The sequence below is a fragment of the Cydia strobilella genome, chromosome 18, assembly GCF_947568885.1.
Source record: "Cydia strobilella chromosome 18, ilCydStro3.1, whole genome shotgun sequence".
Lineage (NCBI taxonomy): Eukaryota > Metazoa > Arthropoda > Insecta > Lepidoptera > Tortricidae > Cydia > Cydia strobilella.
Window position 1 is genome coordinate 15,854,469 of NC_086058.1, and position 21,672 is coordinate 15,876,140.

Genomic DNA, 21,672 nt, shown 5'->3' on the forward strand with positions numbered 1-21,672 from the left:
ATTTACAAATCTCAGCATACTTCTTACTAAAAAAAATTTGAAAATAAATGTATCTGTCCATCTGTTTTCCTTCACGCTTAAACCGCTGAATCGATTTAGATGAAGCTTGGTAATGGTTGGTAATGGACAATGGAGATAGTTTAAGACCCGAGGAAGGACATAGGATTGTTTTTATCAATCATCATCATCCCACGCAACCGAAGTCTATTCCATGGGAGAGAAAGCTAGTCTATGTATAAATAGTAGATTGTGTCACAAGAAAGCAAAATGACATATAAATTTACCGTGAGGGCGTACAATTGAATCCTAAACGAAGCGAAGGATTCTATAATAGAATCCCGAGAGTAGCGAGGGATTCTTAGGTAGAATCCTGAGCGTAGTGAGGGATTCAAGCGTGTTACGCCCAAGATGATAATAATTTTGCTACCATGTGACACATATTACTTTTCACATCACCTGTGAGGTAATTATAGTGTTTAAAAATATTATTTAAGCAAAAAAAATAATGCGCAAAAAATGTTAGTAAAAATAGTGTCCTAGAGCAGAAAAGTGTTACTTTGATCCCTCCTAGCAGGGAAGAAAAGTGCCACTTTGATCCCTCCTAGCAGGGAAGAAATCGCCCTTTTTCCAATTGGTGATGTGAAAATTAATATGTTATATTTACAAAGACTAGGCCTAAACTATTGATTGATTTATGTTTCAAACCGTCGTGATAGTCATTAATACAATTTATTACTTAATTAAGGTTTATAAACCTTAATAATCATTATTACCAAACTGAACCCTGATACAAACAAACTGACAAACACATCCTATTTGCAAACGCATCCTTTTCGCAATCCGCCGCCCGCAACGCATCACTTCCATTTGCGAGCGGCGTTGGTAAATATACGCACTTGGGTTTAGTGAACATGGAGATACTATTTATATTAAGGTTAGTAATATTTTGTAATAGATAATTGTTAGATTTAGACCAAGATAAGTCTGCAACGATTTTGATCGCGCACGCAGTGCAAGTGTTATTTATACGTCATAATTTTATAGAAGTTTGACGTTTCAATTAACACTTGCACTGCGTGTGCTATCAAAATCGTTGCAGACTTATCTTGGTCTAACTCTAATAGTTAGCTGACATACATGGTTCCAAAGATATGTCTTGCTGTTATAAATATATTTACTCCATGTGGGGTAAACAATTACCTATTTAGGTACAATTAAAATACCTCACACCGTTATTTTTACCCCAACCCAGCTCGTATTTATTCTTCAAAAACTGAAACCACACCAGCGCAAGGAAAATACTAACTCTAAAACATTACGAATCAAATATTAAACATTTATAATAATATACTTGCGTATACTTGCCTAGCTAATTCAGCCAACATGAGGAAACAACTCAATGTCAAAATTATGCTTATATATATGGTATTTAAATGTTCGTACCAAGTTTCATTTTATTTCAGAACGTCATTTTAAAATAAGAGCGTTTGTTTTTTAACTTCGATTGTTTGGGAGTGGCTTTTTTGCTTCACGATTTTGTCGACATATAGTTTTAATTTTTAAGTTTAGGAAATAAGAATTGTTTGCGATGCCCTCACAGGGTTCATGTTTGAAGCGTCTATTGTAAACATTATCATCTGTATAACAACATGAGTGCAGTAAATTACTTGATTACATGTAAAAACGAAACATCACGAGGAAGCATTTTGCCTGTTCAATGTCGAGAGAAAACAGTGTTTAGGAAACATCCTTTCAATCAGGAAATATAGATTACAAGTACGATATCTATTAGGGATTTGAATTGTACTTTGGCACTGCCTTACTTTGTTTCATGTCTAAAATACATAGTCTTCTTCCTCGTAGTTTTTACGGCAAATGTACTGGTGATTCCGAAAACACCTATTGCCGAAGTCTAACAGGAATCATACTTATTTTTTAAACATGATCATTACGACATATATATAAGCATTATTACCAGATAATACCAACACTGATCTTTCTACTTAACCCCGAATACTAGACTTTAGATTAGAAGTTTAGCTATAACCTAGCCTAACCTAACATTATGATGTTCACTACTGATCTTATTTTTCTCCAATATCTTCGTGATCCGACAACATATGCACTTTTTGCGGAAAGAGTCGTGAAATATATGGGGTCCAATCAAGGTCCAATGCATTCTACGACTCTTCTCTTTCCGCACAGACTCTGAATGTCATCACACTGTTACGTAGACAAAAGTAACCACGACGACCGTATCCGTTCTGAATTTGAGCCAGTTCGACTTGATTTTATATTGCATCTCAAATGAGAAACGTTTCTGCATTGTTAGAGGTTTGCATTTATTTTAATGCAATTTTTTTTGTTCGAATAACATTATGACGGATAAAATTAGCTTTAACATTTTAGTAAAATTAAGTTAGAGGTTTTATTAATACAATTGGATCAGGCACCTGCCGCGATAGCAAAGGACGCTGGTTCGATTCCAGCCTGGGGCACTGGAGGCCTTGGCCACGTTTTCTTAGTATATGACATTTATTTCAGTTTACAATTAGATAACGTCAAAAATTGCAAAATAATGCAACAACACGCCGATGTAAGAAAGGCGCAAGGAACACTTTCAAAACTTCCTCTTCTCTTTTCAACAAATTTTACTTCCCTCCCTCCAGCCTGATCTCGTCCTGCAGCTGTGACCTCTTCAGCAAAGCCACTAGAACCCGGGCAGATGAGCTGGACGTCAGGAACAGCGTGTTCGACTTCATCATCATTGGCGGAGGCACTGCTGGCTGTATCCTGGCTAACCGGCTGTCTGCTGTCCAGGAGTGGAAGGTCCGTATAGTACTTCCCTCTTCAACGAACTTATCTTCCCTCCCTCCAGCCTGATCTCGTCCTGCAGCTGTGACCTCTTCAGCAAAGCCTGGTGGTCCTGGTGGACCCGAGCAGATGAGCTAGATGTCAGGAACAGCGTGTTCGATGAACTCGTCCTGCAGCTGTGACCTCTTCAGCAAAGCCACCAGGACCCGGGCAGAATAAATCTGGCTGTATATCTTGAGAAAGGAAATCTTTTACACTGTAATAGGTTTTATCAGTCAATAATTAGCTTCATCAATTTATTTCTAAATCTATGTAGTTACTCGTATCTTATAGTTTTAGGTAGTTTGTTAAAAAGTTTCTTGCACATAACAAAACAGAGATTAGTGTATAATGCTGTCCTGGGAACACAGTTATGAACCAGCTTTCCAGAATCCCGTTGATTTCTAGTAGAGGCGCATTCAGCTGTTGTAAATAAATACATATGCCTTTTTAAAAACATGCAGATTTCCAAAATGTATAAACATGGTAGCGATAAAATCCTATGTTTTTTGAAAGATGGTTTGCATGTCTTGTAGGAGGCTGAAACATTTTAATTGACAGTTAATAAGAGGCGAGACCGTAGCGTAGGCGTGTTTTGGCTAATCAAAGATGGCGCCTAATTGGCGGCGAGATATATCTCAAAAGAGCCAGCTTAGGCTAATCTGCACGAAGCATAACAACCATAAGTAGGGTTGCCATATGAAAAAATTGAATATCCTGACAAAAGGACATCACCCAAAAAATCCTGATCCTGGATAGTAAAATGCGGTTGCCCTGCAGAATTGCGAATTTAAGTCTCATCTGAGGCAGCCAAACTACCTGTATTTTCTTTATTTGAATACGGATATGATGGCCGCACTTGTCTACGTGACAGAGTGATAATGACTCTGTCCGTCTCTTTCAATCGTCCGGTGTTAAAAGAAGACACTGCTTTAACATTGTAAATAACCTCGTTCATCATACGCTTGCAAGTCCAAATTTGAACCCACGTACTTACAATTGAACCATATTCGGTCACGGCTACTTTTTCATATGCGTCCGCGCGTCCATAACCGGCTGTCGGCAGACTTGACAGGACAACATTAAATATACAGACTGAGACAGGAAAAACTACCTTGCAAAGGCTAACTTAATATTACAAATGAAAGTTTGTATATTTGCTCCATCATGCCATAACAGCTAACCGGATTACGAAGAATTTCAACTGACAGAATGACTTTGATATGCGGACGAAGTCGCAGGAACTTTAGAAACCTTGAATTTCTATCGAATGATGTGTGTTGTGGCGTGGAGTAATCGGTTTGACTGTTTATTAGAAAGATGAGCGTTCCTTCTTCGAGCGCCATATTGGTGATGACGCCTTCTGACTAATTTCTTTGGTTTTTGCACGTTAATGTTGTTTAAAGTGTAATATTGCCACAGAATAAGTAGTAAAAAAAAAGTTTGCATAGGTTTTCCCACCTTGAATAAGCCAGGTGTGACGTCAGCACTTATCGGAGTTCCTTGTATTAGAACGTTGCCGTATAGGTACTGTAAGCAATGCAACGGCTTTCAATATATTTCAAAACTAAGTTCTCGGGTTTATAATCTGTTTCATATGAACCTTAAAAGAAAATGAATAAAAAACTACGTTGCTCATTCGTTCGACCACATAATAAGTAGTTTATAAATAAAAAAAACCCAAACATGTATTAGCGCGAGCGGGACGCACCACGGTGGAATACACGGACATCATTTAGATATCGTTTTGATGTCAAGTGTACATTCGAATTGGCCTCAAAGTCGGTGCAGAGTTAGCTTAGATAGACTTTATTGACATTAAGTATTATGCTTTCAAGTAGGTATCATTTTTAGTGTTCCGTGCAAAACTTTGTTTTGACAAACGGAACACTTATGGGATCACTTCGGTCTTGCAAATCAGTTAAACGCGTTTTTCTCAGAGACCGTTTGACATAGATACCTAAAATTTAAAACAGTTATAGCAATTACCACCACTAATATTGTAAATAAGTCAAAACCGCTTATTTCTTATTTTAGGGGGTAATTTAGGGGGTTGAGAGGGGTAACCTGTTTTTTATTTATTGCAAAATGTCGCATTATGTGATGTGACTCCACACTTGACTCCAATTAACTCCAATTTGCTTCGCTCCTGCTATACTCTGATTTGTAATTAGATTCCAAAAAACTAACCTCACTCAGATCCTTTTTCTTTCGTAATAATGGAAGTAAACTCAAATTTCCCTTTTACATACTCTAGCATTTAAAATAAATATAGATGTATCATTTTAGCTTTGTTTAGTTTCTTAAAACATACGGAAAAGAGAAAAAGTGAGGTTAGTTTTATGGAATCTAATTACAAATCAGAGTATAAATCCTAGTACTACGTAAATACTATTGTAAGGCCAAAATTAACTTGCTTGCTGTCGTAAATTAAGCTGGCCGTCTTGCTCGCACTCACTGTACTTTTACATGTCAAAGATGTAGACGATTGTGCCGCTCAAGGATCGGGTTTTATAGCCACGAGCAGGGCTCGGAATCGGTATTTTTTAAAAACCACGAAATAGCCCAATATTTTGAATTATTTTATGCTCATTACGTAGGACTGAATCATGTATTTAGGAAACAATTTTGCATTATTAAAACTTCCCATTAAAAATGAAATTATAAAACGAAAAACGAAAAAGAACGTAATAATTCCGGTATTTTTGTATGGAGCAAATACCGGTTTCGCTAGATAACACAATTCATAGATGCTGCTTAAATAATCTGTAAAGATGGACAAGGCCTAATGATGATGATGAATGAATGTACAGTGTAATGTATTTGCCATACGATAAATAGGCCATAACACTCGGATCACGTGACGCACATCAGCTTATTGCAATTCGATATCCTTTCATGTCAATTGAATTGGCTTTCAGGGTTTGTATTGTACACGCGGCGCTTCATTTTTCAAACGAACTTAATATGGGTAGGGGTTAGGTATATATTTACCAATCTATGTTTGTATTGGATTAGTGGATTCAACCATTCCTTAGCGTCGAAATTATTGAGCCGATTTAGATAAAGAAGATATCAATCGATTCATTTACATGGTTAAAAACTTTTTTAATATGAGTTAAGGTTATTTATCTTTCCTCTGCTCATGAAGTCAATATACTTTAAAGCTAATTTTCTTACTGGACCCCTATAAGTATGTTCAGACCTTCCACTTCTTAATCTGTTTTATTAAAAATTTAGTAGGTAAAATGTACCTAAATCTTTAAGCGCCATTTGCACCATCCCACTAACTCGGGGTTAAGCGGTTAAACTATTAACCTAGTGTCAAATTATACTGGTAACCATGGTAACTCCAGGTTTAACCGGTTAATCCCGGAACAGTGGTAACCATCCCACTAACCCGCAAGTGCACCAGCAAGTGGCCCTTAAGAGGTAAGTAGAGTGGTCATTTGTCCATAAAAACGTACTCGATTCTTTTCTCCGTGGGGTTTGACCCTAGAGCAAATTAATATTATCAATTTGCGGCCGAAAGTCTTGCTTTTTTTATTTTCGTTTTTTTTTAAACGGTACAGCTCTTCAAATCAAACAATGCCTAAAACAGCGTAGGCCGCAAAGGGAAGTCTATTTTCAAATCTGAGATATCAATTAGCCCGAAATATAAAACAGACTACTTAACCGCCTAAACAGCACTTTACTTCCTACTTCCTTTTAGGTCCTACTTCTTGAAGCGGGCGACGAAGAGAACATAGACTATGACATCCCAGGTGTCCCGACCGGGGACTACCGTCCCATCCTGTGGAACTACCGGACGGAGCGAAACAACTTCTCCTGCCTGTCTCGGCCCGGGGGAAGCTGCGAAGTTAGGACGGGGAAGGTTGGTCTACTTAGGCTATAAGAGAACAGACTATGACATCCCAGGTGTCCCGACAAGGAAATACCATCCCATCCTGTGGAACTACCGGATGGAGCGAAACAACTTCTCCTGCCTGACTCGGCCCGGGAGAAGCTGCGAAGTTAGGACGGGGAAGGTTGGTCTACTTAGACTATAAGAGAACATAGACTATGATTCCCAGGATTTCCAGGTGTCCTAAGACGACGTTTTACCCACAAGCGGCTGTAACACAGATGCAACATACTTTGCCCGATCGTAAGTAGGTGAGGCGATTTGACTTACAATAGGTCATAAGCGCGACCGCGCGCGCGGTGAGTGGGGCGATTAATTTATATTTATGCTTGCAAATGCTGTAATATGCGGTTTTTGAAAGCATCATTAGAGGGTTTATGTGTGTAGATAAAATAAAGGAGCATGCAGGGGCCGTGTCGTACCAGGACACTAAAGGGCTGCCTTCGGATCGACCAAGGTGGAGACAATAACTTCATTACGCTGCACCGACAAGAGCCCACAGCTCTTAAATTGAATGATGATGATGATGATGTAGATAAAATATTTTATTCCCTAGGTTATAAAATTATAATCTGACGTTTTCCATAAGGTCCTGGGAGGGTCGTCAGTCACCAACGACATGAAATACACCAGAGGTCATAAAGTGGACTACGATGCTTGGCATAAGGATACTATAGGCGCCGTGGATTGGAAGTTCGGGAATCTGATGGAGTATTTTAAGGCTTCGGAAGATAATGGTGAGTTCATACGATGGAGTTCCTTTTTTTTCTTTATACAGGGGAAATGCGTTATGCATACCTACGTATTCTAATTTTAAACAAATGAGATTCTTCTTGTATTCAAATTCCAGGTGATTACGACGTATTGATGAACTCTTTCTACCACTCCCGCGGAGGGGAGATGCGTCTGCAAAGGTTCAAGTACGTCGATAAATACATCGAGACCTTCGCTACGGCCTTCGCCGAAATGGGCCTTAGGACCATGGACATAAACACCAACGCTGCTGAAGCCATCGTCCTCAATCAGTTCGCTGTCTCCAACAACACTAGGCTCAGCACCAACACAGCCTTCCTCAAAACTGTCAGGCATAGAAAGAATCTCATAGTTATAACTGGAGCCACGGCTACTAGAATAGTCGTTGATAAACAAGAGAAAACTATAGAAGCAGTATACTATGAAGTGGAAAAGGGAAAGGAAAGACCAGCATACGCTAAGAGAGAAATCATCTTAACTGCTGGAGCGATCAATAATGTAAAGCTACTACATCTGTCTGGAATTGGACCTAAAGCTGAAATGAAGAGGCTGAATGTCAGTTTAGTTGTGAATTTGCCTGTTGGTTTGAATTATAGAGATCAGGTCACGACTGGGGGACTATCTTTTGCTTTAAGTGATGTCGCACCAGTCAGTGATAATGACATCATTAATGATTTCAAAAGATGGTTCGCTAGTAGAAGCGGTACTTTAGCTTCCAGAGGAATAAATCAGCTGTCAGCTTTTATACAGTTATATGAAAATGAAAATGCGCCAGATATAGAGCTAAGTTTAGAAGGAAATTTTATAAGAAGCGATAAATTCCTGCTAAACAATGTCAGTGTACATGCAGCGGAAGAAACTCAATTGCCATTGGCTTATTATAATCTAGTTAATGTTTATCCCATTTTACTTAAGCCAAAGAGTAAAGGAAAGGTTACGCTTAATAAGAGGAATCCCAAATACGGTCGGCCGATTATACAAGCTAACTTATTAAAAGAGACCGAAGATTTAGATACATTAATAGATAGCGTAGATATAGCTTTACAAATACTTGATACTAAAGAAATGAAAAAGAATGAGGTTAAATTTGCGCCGTTAGATTTGTTCCCCTGCGATCGATTAAAGAATAGAGAACAGTGGAATTGTATCGCGAGACATTATACCAAAGCTTTAGGTAACCCCATAGGAACTTGCATAATGGGTGAAAATAGCACAAATTCTGTAGTTGATTTTCAATTAAGAGTACACGGCATAGAAGGCCTTAGGATTGTAGATGCCTCTGTTATGCCAACACACGTTCGTGGTAGTTTATTTGCACCAACAATGATGATCGCAGAAAAGGCTTCGAAGATGCTACTCAAAGACTGGAAAGAAAACAAAGGTCAATCATTTAACAAACGATAGTTTAGAAATAAAACAAATAAATCAATACCAATCTGTTTTAATTAAATCACTTGCTTTTTCAGCAATCATAATAACAGGCGCTGCAGTGGAACCTCTTATTATTTTTGGAATCACAGATGCGTCGACCACTCTCAAGTTACTTATGCCATAAACCTTTAATTTTTGATCAACCACTGCCGTTTGATCGGCCGCTGTGCCCATTTTACACGTGCCGACATAATTATGTAAAGGGCTCGAGAAATGTCGAATGATACATAACCAAAATTCATCAGACACCTTCTCGTAATCTTGGCATTCGTTGTTCAATATGGGCCGTGGGTCAAACTCTAGCTCTGCCGTTCTGAATACTTCAGTGTCAAAAAGCTTTACTGCCTCTTGTATTCCGTACAACAATTTTCTCTCATCTGCAGGATTTTTTAAAAAGTTCGGGTATATCAGTGGATTCCCATACACTGGATCACTTGAATTTAGAATTACCTGACCACGGCTTTTGGGCGTTAACAGAGAAACGCACATATCGATGTGACTATAGTACATATTGGAATTATGTCCTCGGAATCTTACTTCGATATCTGCAGTATTAAGTATGTCTGATACATTTGTCTCTAAAAATGCCACCACTTGAAAATTTGCTGACAAAGGCCCGCTACTTTTCTTGTAATACGTTGATATGTCTTTTAATTTCTCTGGAAACTTTTTAATCGTTGCTGTCTTCCCCAACTTTATAACAGGTAGACATACTGACACATGATCATGAAAATTAGAACCTACAGCTAAATCGTTATACACATTTATCGATAAATACTCTAAGTATTCTTTAGGACCTATTCCAGAAGCCATTAATAATTTCGGGGAATTGATAGCACCGGCGCTTAAAATTACTTCTTTAGTGACTCTTACTTTAACTTTTGTACCATTTACAATATAATCCACTCCCGTAGCTTTAATACTTTCGCTCCCTTCAGCCAAATTCACTCTAGTTACAAGCGCTTCCGTAACTATATCTAAATTCGTTCTCTGACTTCTGACAGCTTCAATAAAAGCTGTGTACGCGCTGACTCTTTCTCCGAAATACGACATGGTTTGTATTCTCATGAAGCCCAACTGATCTCTTCCATTGATATCAGTATAATTATAACCTAATTCATTAAGCGCGCTTAACAAAACATCGACATTATAATCAGTATATGGGTATCTTCCGACATCTAAAGGTCCTTGAGTGGAATGAAAGAGTTTATTCTTGGAGATGTCTTTGTCATAATTTCCCTCGGAGTATCTGTAGTAGGGGAGGACATGAGAGAAGTCCCAGCCGTGGTTGCCGATGACGGCCCACTCGTCGTAGTCGGCGGGGCTGCCGCGCATGTAGGCCATGTCGTTGATGGTGGACGTGCCGCCCAGCACGCGCCCTTGGACGATCTCGCAGCCTTTGCTGCCGCGGTTGCGGCAGAAACTGGGGAAAAGATAATGACATATTCTATAATATTGTCTTCGGTTACCGCGATAAATAGTTACTAATGAAATAAAACTATGTAAACGGACTATATCGCGTAAAATTAATTAAAAATACATTCCGACGTTTCGAACCCTTTATAGCGTTCGTGGTCAACGAGAGACGATAAGATTTTATAAAATTCGTCTGTGTTGATTATGCAGAACTCAGTTATTAGGAACTTATCTATAATACTCGGCCTCGTTTGCCACGTCAAATCTTGCTAGGAGAGGTTGCAGACGCAAAAAGACCAGCCGGGCGGCCAATGCTGCGCTTTAAGGATTGTGCGAAACGTGACATGGTTGCCTTTAACATCCCATGCAACTAATGGCAGAAACTGGCTGAAGACCGACCCATGTGGCGTCGTGTTATTCATGATGGTCAATCCAAGCACGACGATGCCTGGTTCTCCTTACTAAAAGAAAAACGCACGAGGCGCCACGAGCAGGCCTCCAACCGCCGTCCGCGTATTTACAAAGGCTATACTGATATGGTTTAGATGCGAACTGAACTAGATTAGCTTTTGTTTGGACAAAACTTAACAAAACCCTAATCTATTATAGTATAGAAATTTACTGAAATCGTATAGACTTTATTAACTAAATTTATACGGATATTGTTACTACAAATGCTAGTCTGTTGCGATCTAAAATTTGAATCATATTTTAGTAACGACTCCGATTGTATTAAAAAAATTACCGTTCATGCAAATTACTTAACAATGCCTAAGATTTTTTTTACTTTTAGAATTATTTCAGTTGATAGGTACGAGTACTCCCTTTAGTACCGTTTGGTAACCAAAATTTCGTAACCAATCAAGATTCCCAGTTAATTTGAAACCGGTTACGTATTGGGCCAGCGTGTTACCGCTTGGTAACTAAATTTGGTAACTAGCTACAAAACAGGAATTTAAAATTCCTTGTATGTAGCCAGTTACGAATTGGGCCAGAGTGGAATTGTTTGGTAAATAAGTTTTGTAACTGGCTACAAAATGGGAATCCAAAATTACATTAAATCAATAGGTAGATAGGTTAGGTTCGTTAGGTAGCTTCAAATGCCCGAAGGGCAAACCGCCCAGAAATAGGAGCCCCGCGAAGCGGGGCTCCGTCTAGTTGCGTCGTGAAGTAAATTTTTTTTAAGAAACAGTCCGACAAACTCCAGCTAACTAGACGGAGCCCCGCTTCGCGGGGCTCCTATTTCTGGGCGGTTTGCCCTTCGGGCATTTAAAGCTACCTAACGAACCTAACCTACCTACTGATTTAGTGTAATTTTGGATTCCCATTTTGTAGACAGTTAGGTACAAAACATTTGCCAACCGTGGCTAGGAATAATCCATTTGAGTAAATAAGTATTATTAAAATTTAGATATCATATTCAAACCATACTGACGTTACTAAACTCGACTAGGTTTTGTCGTGAATAATATTTGAAAATATGTAAGCAAAAAGCTAATCCATTTGAGTGACTACTTTTTACCGAAATGGTATAGATATTGTTAACTAATATGCATAAACAAAAGCTCCCCGATTATAATCTGAGGCGTGACTGAAATAGTTTAGCTTTTGTAAATACGCCCCCCGTCCACCTGGGGGAGCATACACCTGCTGCGTGTGTGGCCGAGGGATCCTCTCTCGTATAGGGCTTTACAGCCACGAACGCAAGTGTCGTAAAACTCGTAACCGCGATGCTGCTTGAAACATCTGACACAGATGACAAAGGCTTATTTATCTATAATAGTTTCTTTAACAAAACTTTAAGTAAAGTACTTACAAAATTACCTACTCTTATTACTATCGTTATTACTATTTAATTGTGCATGCTAAATAAAAACTAAAGCTTAAAGTTAGAGTTCTATAATGAAATGTAGAGGTGCAAAACTTGTAAACTTATAATTATTGCAGCTACAACTTAAAATCTTTAGTATTGATGTGACAGGAAAATAATTTAATGAGAGGTTCCTTTGTAACTTCGACTTTTGAATGTATCTTTAATGCAATTCGTTTCTAATCTATTGTTGTGTTTTTCTATTACATATATCGATATTGTAATATAATATAAAACTACATTTCCAAAAGTTTACTAATAGCTAACAGTCGTTTAATTAATACTCAAATTGGGGTGAAGTAGAAAATTCAAAACAAATGCTTGCGTGCGAGTGTTATAAAATGGACGCGATGTTACGTCGAGATAGACATTTAATGGTCATTAACTGGTTGTATTAGATATTACGAACGCCGTACACGATATATATTTACAACTGGGTATTAACTGTATTTTGAAGGGTTGGTTTGCCACAGAACATATCATACTCGTACGGAGTCTTTTTAAAGTTTCCCATGTAGAAAATTTTACGTAGTTTTAAATGCAGACACTTTGTTTAGGTTGACTAGCGTTATTGAATATCCAATGTAAAGTAAACCCTAAAGGAGTTTTGAATGATTCACGGTGAGTTTCACTAGACTTATATTGACCGGGATATAGACCGTGATTATTTTTGGTATTGTTTTTGAGCTCCCGATATTTCGACGCAGTTACATGCATCTCGTTCACGGGTGCTCAACTATTATCCAGTACTACGAATATGGTCCAAGTATGCTTGGACTAAGTACCTAAAGTCACAAACAAGAAGATTTGAGGAGAATGGTGTGGGAATGCCGCCGGGACAGTAACCTGCAGCTCCAACTACAGGGAACTGGGATGAATGAACACGACATGTGATCGACAGCCCGCCTGCTTCCGGCCGGGCGTCCCTACACTACATCTACATCTACAAGTACCTAAAGTTGGAAGATTTTAGACTTCTAGTTGGGTAGTTTTACGATATGGCCTCTTGCCCGTCTTCGCATAGCACCATAGAGCAAGAATAATATAGAAAAACATTATATTAAAGTAAACGTTAATTTACGCCTTCCTATAAATCATAGTGCCAGTCCAAGCTTGTCTGAGAATTGCATCATATTTAGGTTTCCGATGGCCCGCCTCATAAAGCCTACATTTTTAAAGACACCCTTCTTACGCCTCAAGGAGTAATTCCAGTCTAAGTTTTAGCCGCGGAACTTGCTAGTCAGGCCGGCGATCAGCGCCATATGGAGCTTCCACTTCTAAAAGTAGAAGGTAGGTAACTTACCCCTTCTTAGACCTCATGGAGTAATTACAGTCTAAATTTGAGCTGCGGTATTCGCTAGTCAGGATGGCGATCAGCGCTATCTGGAGCTCAAGCTTCAGGCCCACTTCTAAAAGTAGAACGTTAACTTACGCTTTCTTAGGCCTCATGGAGTAATCTCAGTCTAAGTTTGAGCTGCGGTATTCGCTAGTCAGGCCAGGGATCAGCGCCATCTGGAGCTCTTCAAGCCCACTTCTAAAAGTAGAACGTTAACTTACCCGTTCTTGGGCCTCATGGAGTAATACCGGTCCAAGCTTGAACCACGGAACACGCTGGTCAGGCCAGGGATCAGCGCCATCTGGAGCTCTTCAGGCCCACTTCTAAAAGTAGAAGGTAACTTACCGATTCTTAGGCCGCATGGAATAATACCGGTCCAAGCTTGAACCGCGGAACACTACGCTAGTCAGGCCAAGGATCAGCGCCATCTGGAGCTCTTCAGGCCCACTTCTAAAAGTAGAACGTTAACTTACCCCTTCTTAGGCCTCATGGAGTAATTCCAGTCTAAACTTGAACCGCGGTACTCGCTAGTCAGGCCGGGGATCAGCGCCATCTTGGGCTCTTCTGGGCCCGCTTCAAGAAGTAACACCTTCAATGGAAAATTAACATTAGAGACTGTGTTCTAAAACATGTTGGATGAGATTTTGCAATACCTTAAAACCAAGAGCTTCCAAATATGGTCCAAAAAAAGACTAGAATATCTTCGGTTAGGTGTGAGTGGTGTGACTATTATTTGAATGTTTTAGTTCTATAGGAAAATATGTTTATAAATGAAAGAATAAACTCGGATAAAACCAAAAATCTTGATATATTATTTATACTTCTTCAATATTTGGAAGTTTTTGTGAAAAAATACTTCAAGAAACACGGATCCGTGCGTGGGAATTTTAATTTACTGTTTTAAATGTCAAGGTCACTTTTTCAATTATCAAATGTAACAGGCAGCATACGAGAGGTTAAAGGATTTGCCACACTGGATGCGTTCTGCGGTCAGCTGTCAGGTCAAACCCGCATTATGTATTAACAACATTGACAGCAACCTTTGAAGTTGAAATTTGACCTGACCGCTGCCCGCAGAACGCATCCAGTGTGGCAAATCCTTAAAGCAAAGAAGGTGGCCGCGGGTAGTCTAGATCCAGGGCGTTAGCCGCGTAAGCTGAAAACAAAGGCATATAACTTCTATAAGAGTTTCATTCTACTTAAAACGTGAACTAATTCTCGCATGCGTCGCCACTTAACAGGGCAACGTTAAGTGTCGATAATCTCGAGCAATCGGTAGGGACGGTAGGCGGTAAGGCTGCCTCGACTGATTATCGAGTGAATAAGGAAGGTCATAGGATATTTATAACAATAGCTTTTTCACTTCTCATGCTCGTAAAGTTCGACTTTAAGTCGTGCGTAGACGACATAAAGTTGCTTATTATGTTCTAGAGCATAAAGTAAAATCATCTATTACGACCCTTATTGACTTAGCAATAAAGTCCAAAATCTGCCATACAACCTGCCAGCCCTGCCTGCAGCCTTCGCTGTGCTCGAACCAATAAATTGCCTCCGATAAAAATGGATCGCTTTATGCCCTTGTTGCTTGTTGTACAATACTATTGCTGCTTTGAGAGGAATCACAGGAGTTTTTTTTTTGCATCTCACTAGCTTGTAAAGGCTCTCTTTATTCTTCAAAAACTGATGACAAAGTTGCATTTTATCCACAAGAGTGGCAAAGTAATTAGATGCTTTTTTTAGTGGTTTTCTCATGTTGGCTTTTAAGTGATGATTTCGAATGATAAATATTTAATACTTTTTTTTTTCCTCGCGCAGGTGTGATGAAAATTTTTGTTAGTAAATAATAAATAAATAAACAAATATGTATAGGTTTTATTAAAAACTGTAATAGATGTCATATATTAAAGAAAAAGTGACGAAGCCCTCCAGTGGTGAAGGCCGGATTCGATTCGGATTCGGGTTTTTTTCTTTAATATATGACATCTATTACAGTTTTTAATTTATATATAGTAGTGTGACTACTTAAAAAAAAACACAAATCAAAATATTTAATAAAATAATTTGATTTGTTCCCAAACTTGTTCAAATATGTATTATATTAAATAATTTCACGGTTTAGACTCACTTGTTTTAGTCACTTGCGCAAAACACGCACGCAATCAATACACGGTCGTCGTGAACGCTGCTCGCACTATTAGTGCTCGAGAAAGGAGACCTAGGTTCTCCGAAACATGTCGCGCGAGTGACTAAAACCAGTGAATCTAAACCGTGAAATTATTTAATGTTAGTATGTCTTACAACAGTTTAAATAAATATGTATAATAGGACATTCTTACACAGATTAACCAAGTCCCACGGTAAGCTCAAGAAGCTTCAAACCCAGGACTATCGGCTTCACAGGCAGGGTACCCACTAGGCCAGACGGGTCGTCAAAGTTAGTAACTAAGGTTTTGTTAACCTTGGTGCCTTGAACCCACTTACCTTCCACTTTTTATTCTCCGACAGCCTGCTAGCCACGACGCAGCCAGCCGTCCCCCCGCCCACTACCACGAAGTCATATTCTTCGTTGTAAGGTTCCTGGTATTTTGACTGCGGGTATTTCTCTTGCGCTTTTTCTTTTCGAGTCAGGTTAGCTCTGAAACAAGTGAACACTTTCATGAGTGTTTTCTTAATAAAATGTCAAATCATTAGAATTCAGAACGTAAGTATTTATAGAGGTAATGATATTTTAATTATTAACATAGCTCGCAGAATTGCAAACCTTAAGTGGCAGTGGGCGGGGCACATTGCTCGCAGAACTGATGGCCGGTGGGGCCGGAAGGTTCTGGAGTGGCGTCCGCGTACCGGAAGACGAACTGCCGGTAGGCCTCCAACAAGATGGAGCGACGACCTGGTGAAGGTCGCGGGAATTCGGTGGTTGCGAGCGGCACAGGATCGGTCGGAGTGGCGAGCCTTGGGGGAGGCCTATGTCCAGCTGTGGACGTCATGATGATGATGATGATGATGATGATGAATTATTAACAAGCAGAAACGTCTGCGATCGATGCTATTTTACCAAAATAGTCAAGTTTTGGAATCAGGAAAATGAGAAATTGTAAGGATATCAAATTTGAGAAGAGTATATTGCCAAGATCGTAAAAGGAGTGCTAAGCCATATTTTGGTCTGTGAAAAATTACCTCAACAAAAGCGACTCCAATAATGATTTCGGCGATGATCTTGTGAGATTTGTCGTAGTAGTCCAGCATCCTGGTGGTGCAGCCGGTGGAGTATAGGCGTTGACGATGGAACAGACTTGGGAGCCCTGGTCGCAGCATTCAGGGGGCAGGTTGGCGAATGTAAAAACCTGTGTCGGGTCTATACCCGACACAGATTTACATACGTCAAACAGCATATCTTCTTTTTAATAAGACTAACAAGATTTTTTACTAAGTCCTTACAAAGTAATCAAATTCTGAATCTATATGTCTAGAGAAATAAAAAGAATTGCAATAGAAACGCACTCTATACTTTTTATTACGAATTAGGCTAAAAAATACTTGCCTGTTAGTCCCAAGTCCCAAAGTTTTTGACTGATATGCCCATACAGCATGTGAACCAGAGGTATGAGAAGTATCGCAGTAGGAACGCACTCTATACTTTTTATTACGAATTAGGCTAACAAAAATACTTGCCTGTTAGTCCCAAGTCCCAAAGTTTTTGACTGATATGCCCATACAGCATGTGAACCAGAGGTATGAGAAGTATCGCAGTAGGAACGCACTCTATACTTTTTATTACGAATTAGGCTAACAAAAATACTTGCCTGTTAGTCCCAAGTCCCAAAGTTTTTGACTGATATGCCCATACAGCATGTGAACCAGAGGTATGAGAAGTATCGCAGTAGGAACGCACTCTACACTCTTTATTACGATGGGCTAACAAAAGTACTTACTTGTTTCTTCCAAAGTAGTCTGGCTTCGGGCCGATATACCCATACAAAGTATGCACCAGGGAAATGAGAAGTATCGCAGTAGGAGCACATTCTATCCTGCCATCACACACTCTGCACAAATCATCCGTTATATTCGAGCTCATTGCATCTTTTCTTCGCTTTTTCCTCTTCTGCATTTGACTAGGCCTGCGCCTTTTTCGAATTGTCTTTATTTGTAAGCCCCATATATATTAATATTTTCACTGTCATGTCATTTTCATTTTCCTGGCTTCTAAGCGCCTCAAGTAACACTGAATGGAACTAAATACCGATTTTTTTAACAACTAAAAACCGTAAAATATTGCACCTTAGGTATTTAGATTTTTATTAAATTTATCTATTAATTGTTTCATTAGTTACGTAAAATATAAAATAATTTTACTTATTTTCTTGGTATATCTCAGTTTTCTTAAAAGGTTCTTAAATTAAGTACTTAATTGTATGCACTTCAAACTGAAACTCGATCACAATTCTCAACGTCCGTGCTTAATTTTTCAACTGTCACATAAAATGTACTTAATTTCAATTTTGTTATAGAAAGCGTGGGGTATTTGTCACTTAAAAATTAGATCTTAATTTAAATCGCAAAAGGAGCGTCTGATACATGCATGTTGTTTTCCGAAAATGCCTCCGCCGGCCGACGGTGGAATGCCTAACCGGTAAACAACACCATTGTCTGTCTGTTTACAAGTGTCACTGTGTTCTTTCATAATAATAACATAAACTATGTGTTAATTTGTTTTGTCGAACTTTGTCAATAGCGAAATTTATTTAAGAGTCCGCAGCAAGCTCGGCCGAATTTCACCTTCCCATGCAAACGGAGTTTCGTTTTCATTTTAAAATTACGTGTTGAATTGTAATGAAACTTTGCACATACAATGAAATGAGGTATATCTATGCCTGTAATTAGTTTATATAGCTCCAGCTTATAAAACAAAAGAAAAAGAGCAAAAACAAATTTTGTATGTAAAACTTAAATTAGTTGTATTTTTTAGGGTTCCGTACCCAAAGGGTAAAAACGGAACCCTAAGACTACACTGACTCCACTGTCCGTCTGTTCGTCTGTCACCAGGCTGCATCTCATGAACCATGAATAGACAATTGAAATGTTCACAGATGATGTATTTCTGTTGCCGCTATAAAAACAAATACTAAAAGTACGGAACCCTCGGCGGGCGAGTCCAACTCGCACTTATCCGGTTTTTTTAATTATGGCATGAAGCTACATAAACAAATTACAGGTATTCTATTGTAAGTACAAATTTTCAGAACAATTTAGCTAGTCGTTTTAAAATGAGAGCGTAACCACAGTACAGATTATATGATAGTTCCTACGTTTGTATGGAGAACTAAGCTTGCTGCGGACACAAAATTAATGTCATTAACGGATCTAATGCGGTTAAATTACATTATTTTACCTTTTAATCCGACGTTTCGGCCAGCGGGCTGAGCACGGTAGCGTTTTTATCGCCTGTCACCATGCCTGTCACGTTCTAACAAGTATGTAAGTGCGAAAGTGACAGGCATAGTGACAGGTGATAAAAATGCAACCATGCTGACACCGCAGGTTGCACTAGCTGTGGTCACGGAACTCACGGAAGACTCAACCTAGCTGAAACGTCGGAAAAAGGTAACATAATGAAATTGAATCGCGGACCCGTTAATGACATTAATTATGTGTACAAAACGCGAGAATTTAAAGTGTTATATTGCTGCGGACTCTTAAGAATGCTACATATTTTACGAGTCTAGAAGGGAAATGATAAAAATCAACAGACAATAGACAAAGTGTGGCAATGTCAACATTAATGTGTATTATAGAATCTTTCGCTTGCATGGGACTCAAAATAAGCACTCGAAGATATATCAAACTTTGCTGTCTTGTTGTACAAATAACAATTTTTTGTGTTTTCCCACTCTCCCGACTTCTTAACTCCTAATTTCGCTAGATGACAATTGACATTATGTCATGAATGAGTAGGTATGAAATGGTTTGTAGGTAAGGCCTATTAGATAATATTTACTTATAAAGCCTAATATTAATCAAATTTAAACTGTTGTGAGACATATTAATATTAAAAAATTTCACGGTTTAACACACATGTCATGTGTGGTTTAACGGTAACATGTCGCGCGAGTGACTAAAACAAGTAAGTCTAAACCGTGAAATTATTTAAAGCCTAATATATTATATTAACTTTGTATTTGGTCCTGAGATAGTGTCGCTACAAACAGGGGCTAGAGGATATGACGCCCGGGGCAGTCACCAAATTTGCGCCCCCTGACGACTGACAAAAGTTTCCCTGCTGCTGCCTTTTGCCCATTTTGGCGCCCCCCACCCTTGGATGGCACCCGGGGCACTTGCCCCCTCTGCCCCCCCCCCTAGTTACGCCACTGACTACAAACATGCTTACATATGGCAATAATGTGCGTATGTCGTGCACAGTCGATATTGGCGATTACTTAGTGTATATTTAGCTTCATGTTGATATTTGAAGAATGTATAAAAACTATTTTTTGTTTAAGTATCTAGATAACAAATGCGAACGAAAACACATGTTTATTTCCATACATTATTTATGTTTGGCATATTATAAAACAAAGTCGCTTCCTGCTGACTGTCTGTCCCTATGTATGCTTAGATCTTTAAAACTACGTAACGGATTTTGATGCGGTTTTTTTTTAATAGTGATTCAAGAGGAAGGTTTATATGTTTAATGAGGTCCCTTTGTTTGACATAATTATTGATAGTCATATTATCATTAGTCATAATTCTGAAACCGTGAACGTTCACATACAAAATACAACTTTGTACATATCAACCGCTAACAGAAACACAAAGGAGGCTCGTCTGTGTGGTTTGTCAGAAGAAAATATGTATTTAGTTGTAAGTAACATTTTTTTGAATAAACGTTTTCAGGATTTTCCTCAGGTTATCCTATATATAGGTTAGGTTAGGTTTGTTTTATGGCAATACTGAAAAGTTACGCGTTTCTGAGAAAAACCAAATTATGACTAACGCTAGTTATCTATAAACGTTTGTTATTTGTGACTTTTTCAACTAAAAGGTACCACATTGTCTGTTGTCGATAAGGTTGATTTCAAATTCAATCTTTATGGAAATAGCACCTTATTGACAAGCGACAATAAGTACTCTTTTGCTTGTGAATGGCACATTTATGTATTTATTTATTTATTTAATCTTTATTGCACAAAAGAAAATACAATCGTACAAAAGGCGGACTTAATGCTATGAGGCATTCTCTACCAGTCAACCTTCGGGCAAAGCAGATAATTTGTAGGCGGTGCAACATAGTGATTACATACATATATACAAGTATAGTTAAATAATGGATAGGCATAGACATACATACATATATCTGTATATATAATATTCATATAAATACATACAATATACATACATACAAATACATAAGATATCAGATGAAACTTTCAAAACAGAAACACTAAGAATTCATCGTTTTTATTCCATTTAGCTAGATGTTTATATTCCATTTGTTCAATTAATTGGCGCGCCTGTCGCCAAGGTAGCAGACGTAAGCAGCCATTGCTAATCGACCTTTCAGGCGCTCGAGCGTGTTGCGAGAAATAAAACATGTATCAGACACTCCCACACTTATCGACTCCTAATGACGTACAATCTTACACGGAATAGTTTATCATTCGTTTCACAAAGAAAAGTCTAAGGGCCACTTTTTTTTAAATGTGATATTCAGCAAACGAGCAGACGAGCCGCCTGATGGGAAGCAGTCATCGTCGCCCATGGACGTAAGCAACATCACAGGAGCCACTTAAGCATTGCCGACCCTTGAGAACCCTAAATACCCGCTTCTTGAAGAATCCCATGTCGTAGCACAAAGGAAATACCTCAGGAGGCAACTCATTCCACATTCTGCACGTTCTGCACCAATCTAACTAACCCGGGGTTAACCCGTTAACCCAGTGTCAAATTGTACTGGTAACCATGATGGGAACTCCAGCTTTAACCGGTTAATCCCGGGTTAGTGAATGGTGCAAGTGCCCCTAACGGTGCAACTGCAATGTTTTGCAGATGGTAATTAATAGGATAGATATAGCAACAACTGTGCTATACTCAACACTTGGTTTTATATAAGTA

General features: G+C 38.8%; 3 protein-coding genes across 3 annotated transcripts in view; 2 read left to right on the plus strand and 1 right to left on the minus strand.

Annotated features, from left to right (window-relative positions):
* LOC134749594 (protein prickle-like) overlaps positions 1-21,672 on the plus strand; it is a 518,207-nt gene that overhangs the window by 229,963 nt on the left and 266,572 nt on the right. The window lies entirely within an intron of this gene.
* Positions 1,650-8,941, plus strand: LOC134749635 (glucose dehydrogenase [FAD, quinone]-like). The gene is made up of 5 exons (XM_063684652.1): positions 1,650-1,658; positions 2,602-2,829; positions 6,566-6,727; positions 7,347-7,494; positions 7,608-8,941. Exons 1-5 carry the CDS (start codon positions 1,650-1,652, stop codon positions 8,912-8,914), a joined length of 1,854 nt encoding a protein of 617 aa, XP_063540722.1. The 3' UTR covers positions 8,915-8,941.
* On the minus strand, positions 8,818-17,781 carry LOC134749779 (glucose dehydrogenase [FAD, quinone]-like). The gene is made up of 4 exons (XM_063684816.1): positions 17,496-17,781; positions 16,045-16,198; positions 14,037-14,152; positions 8,818-10,364 (listed from the first exon to the last, which is right to left on the minus strand). The coding sequence occupies exons 1-4, from the start codon at positions 17,669-17,671 to the stop codon at positions 8,936-8,938; spliced, it is 1,875 nt and encodes a 624-aa protein (XP_063540886.1). The 5' UTR covers positions 17,672-17,781; the 3' UTR covers positions 8,818-8,935.

Excerpts from the sequence above, each read along its gene's own strand:
- LOC134749779 (XM_063684816.1), bottom strand. The coding sequence starts at position 17,671 with ATGCAGAAGAGGAAAAAGCGAAGAAAAGATGCAATGAGCTCGAATATA. Across the intron at positions 16,199-17,495 it reads GACTACTTTGGAAGAAACAA|AGCTAACCTGACTCGAAAAG; the intron begins GTAAGTACTTTT and ends CACTTGTTTCAG. Across the intron at positions 10,365-14,036 it reads TCCATGAGGCCTAAGAAGGG|TTTCTGCCGCAACCGCGGCA; the intron begins GTAAGTTAACGT and ends TCTTTTCCCCAG.
- LOC134749635 (XM_063684652.1), top strand. Across the intron at positions 6,728-7,346 it reads GCGAAGTTAGGACGGGGAAG|GTCCTGGGAGGGTCGTCAGT; the intron begins GTTGGTCTACTT and ends GTTTTCCATAAG. Across the intron at positions 7,495-7,607 it reads TAAGGCTTCGGAAGATAATG|GTGATTACGACGTATTGATG; the intron begins GTGAGTTCATAC and ends TTCAAATTCCAG.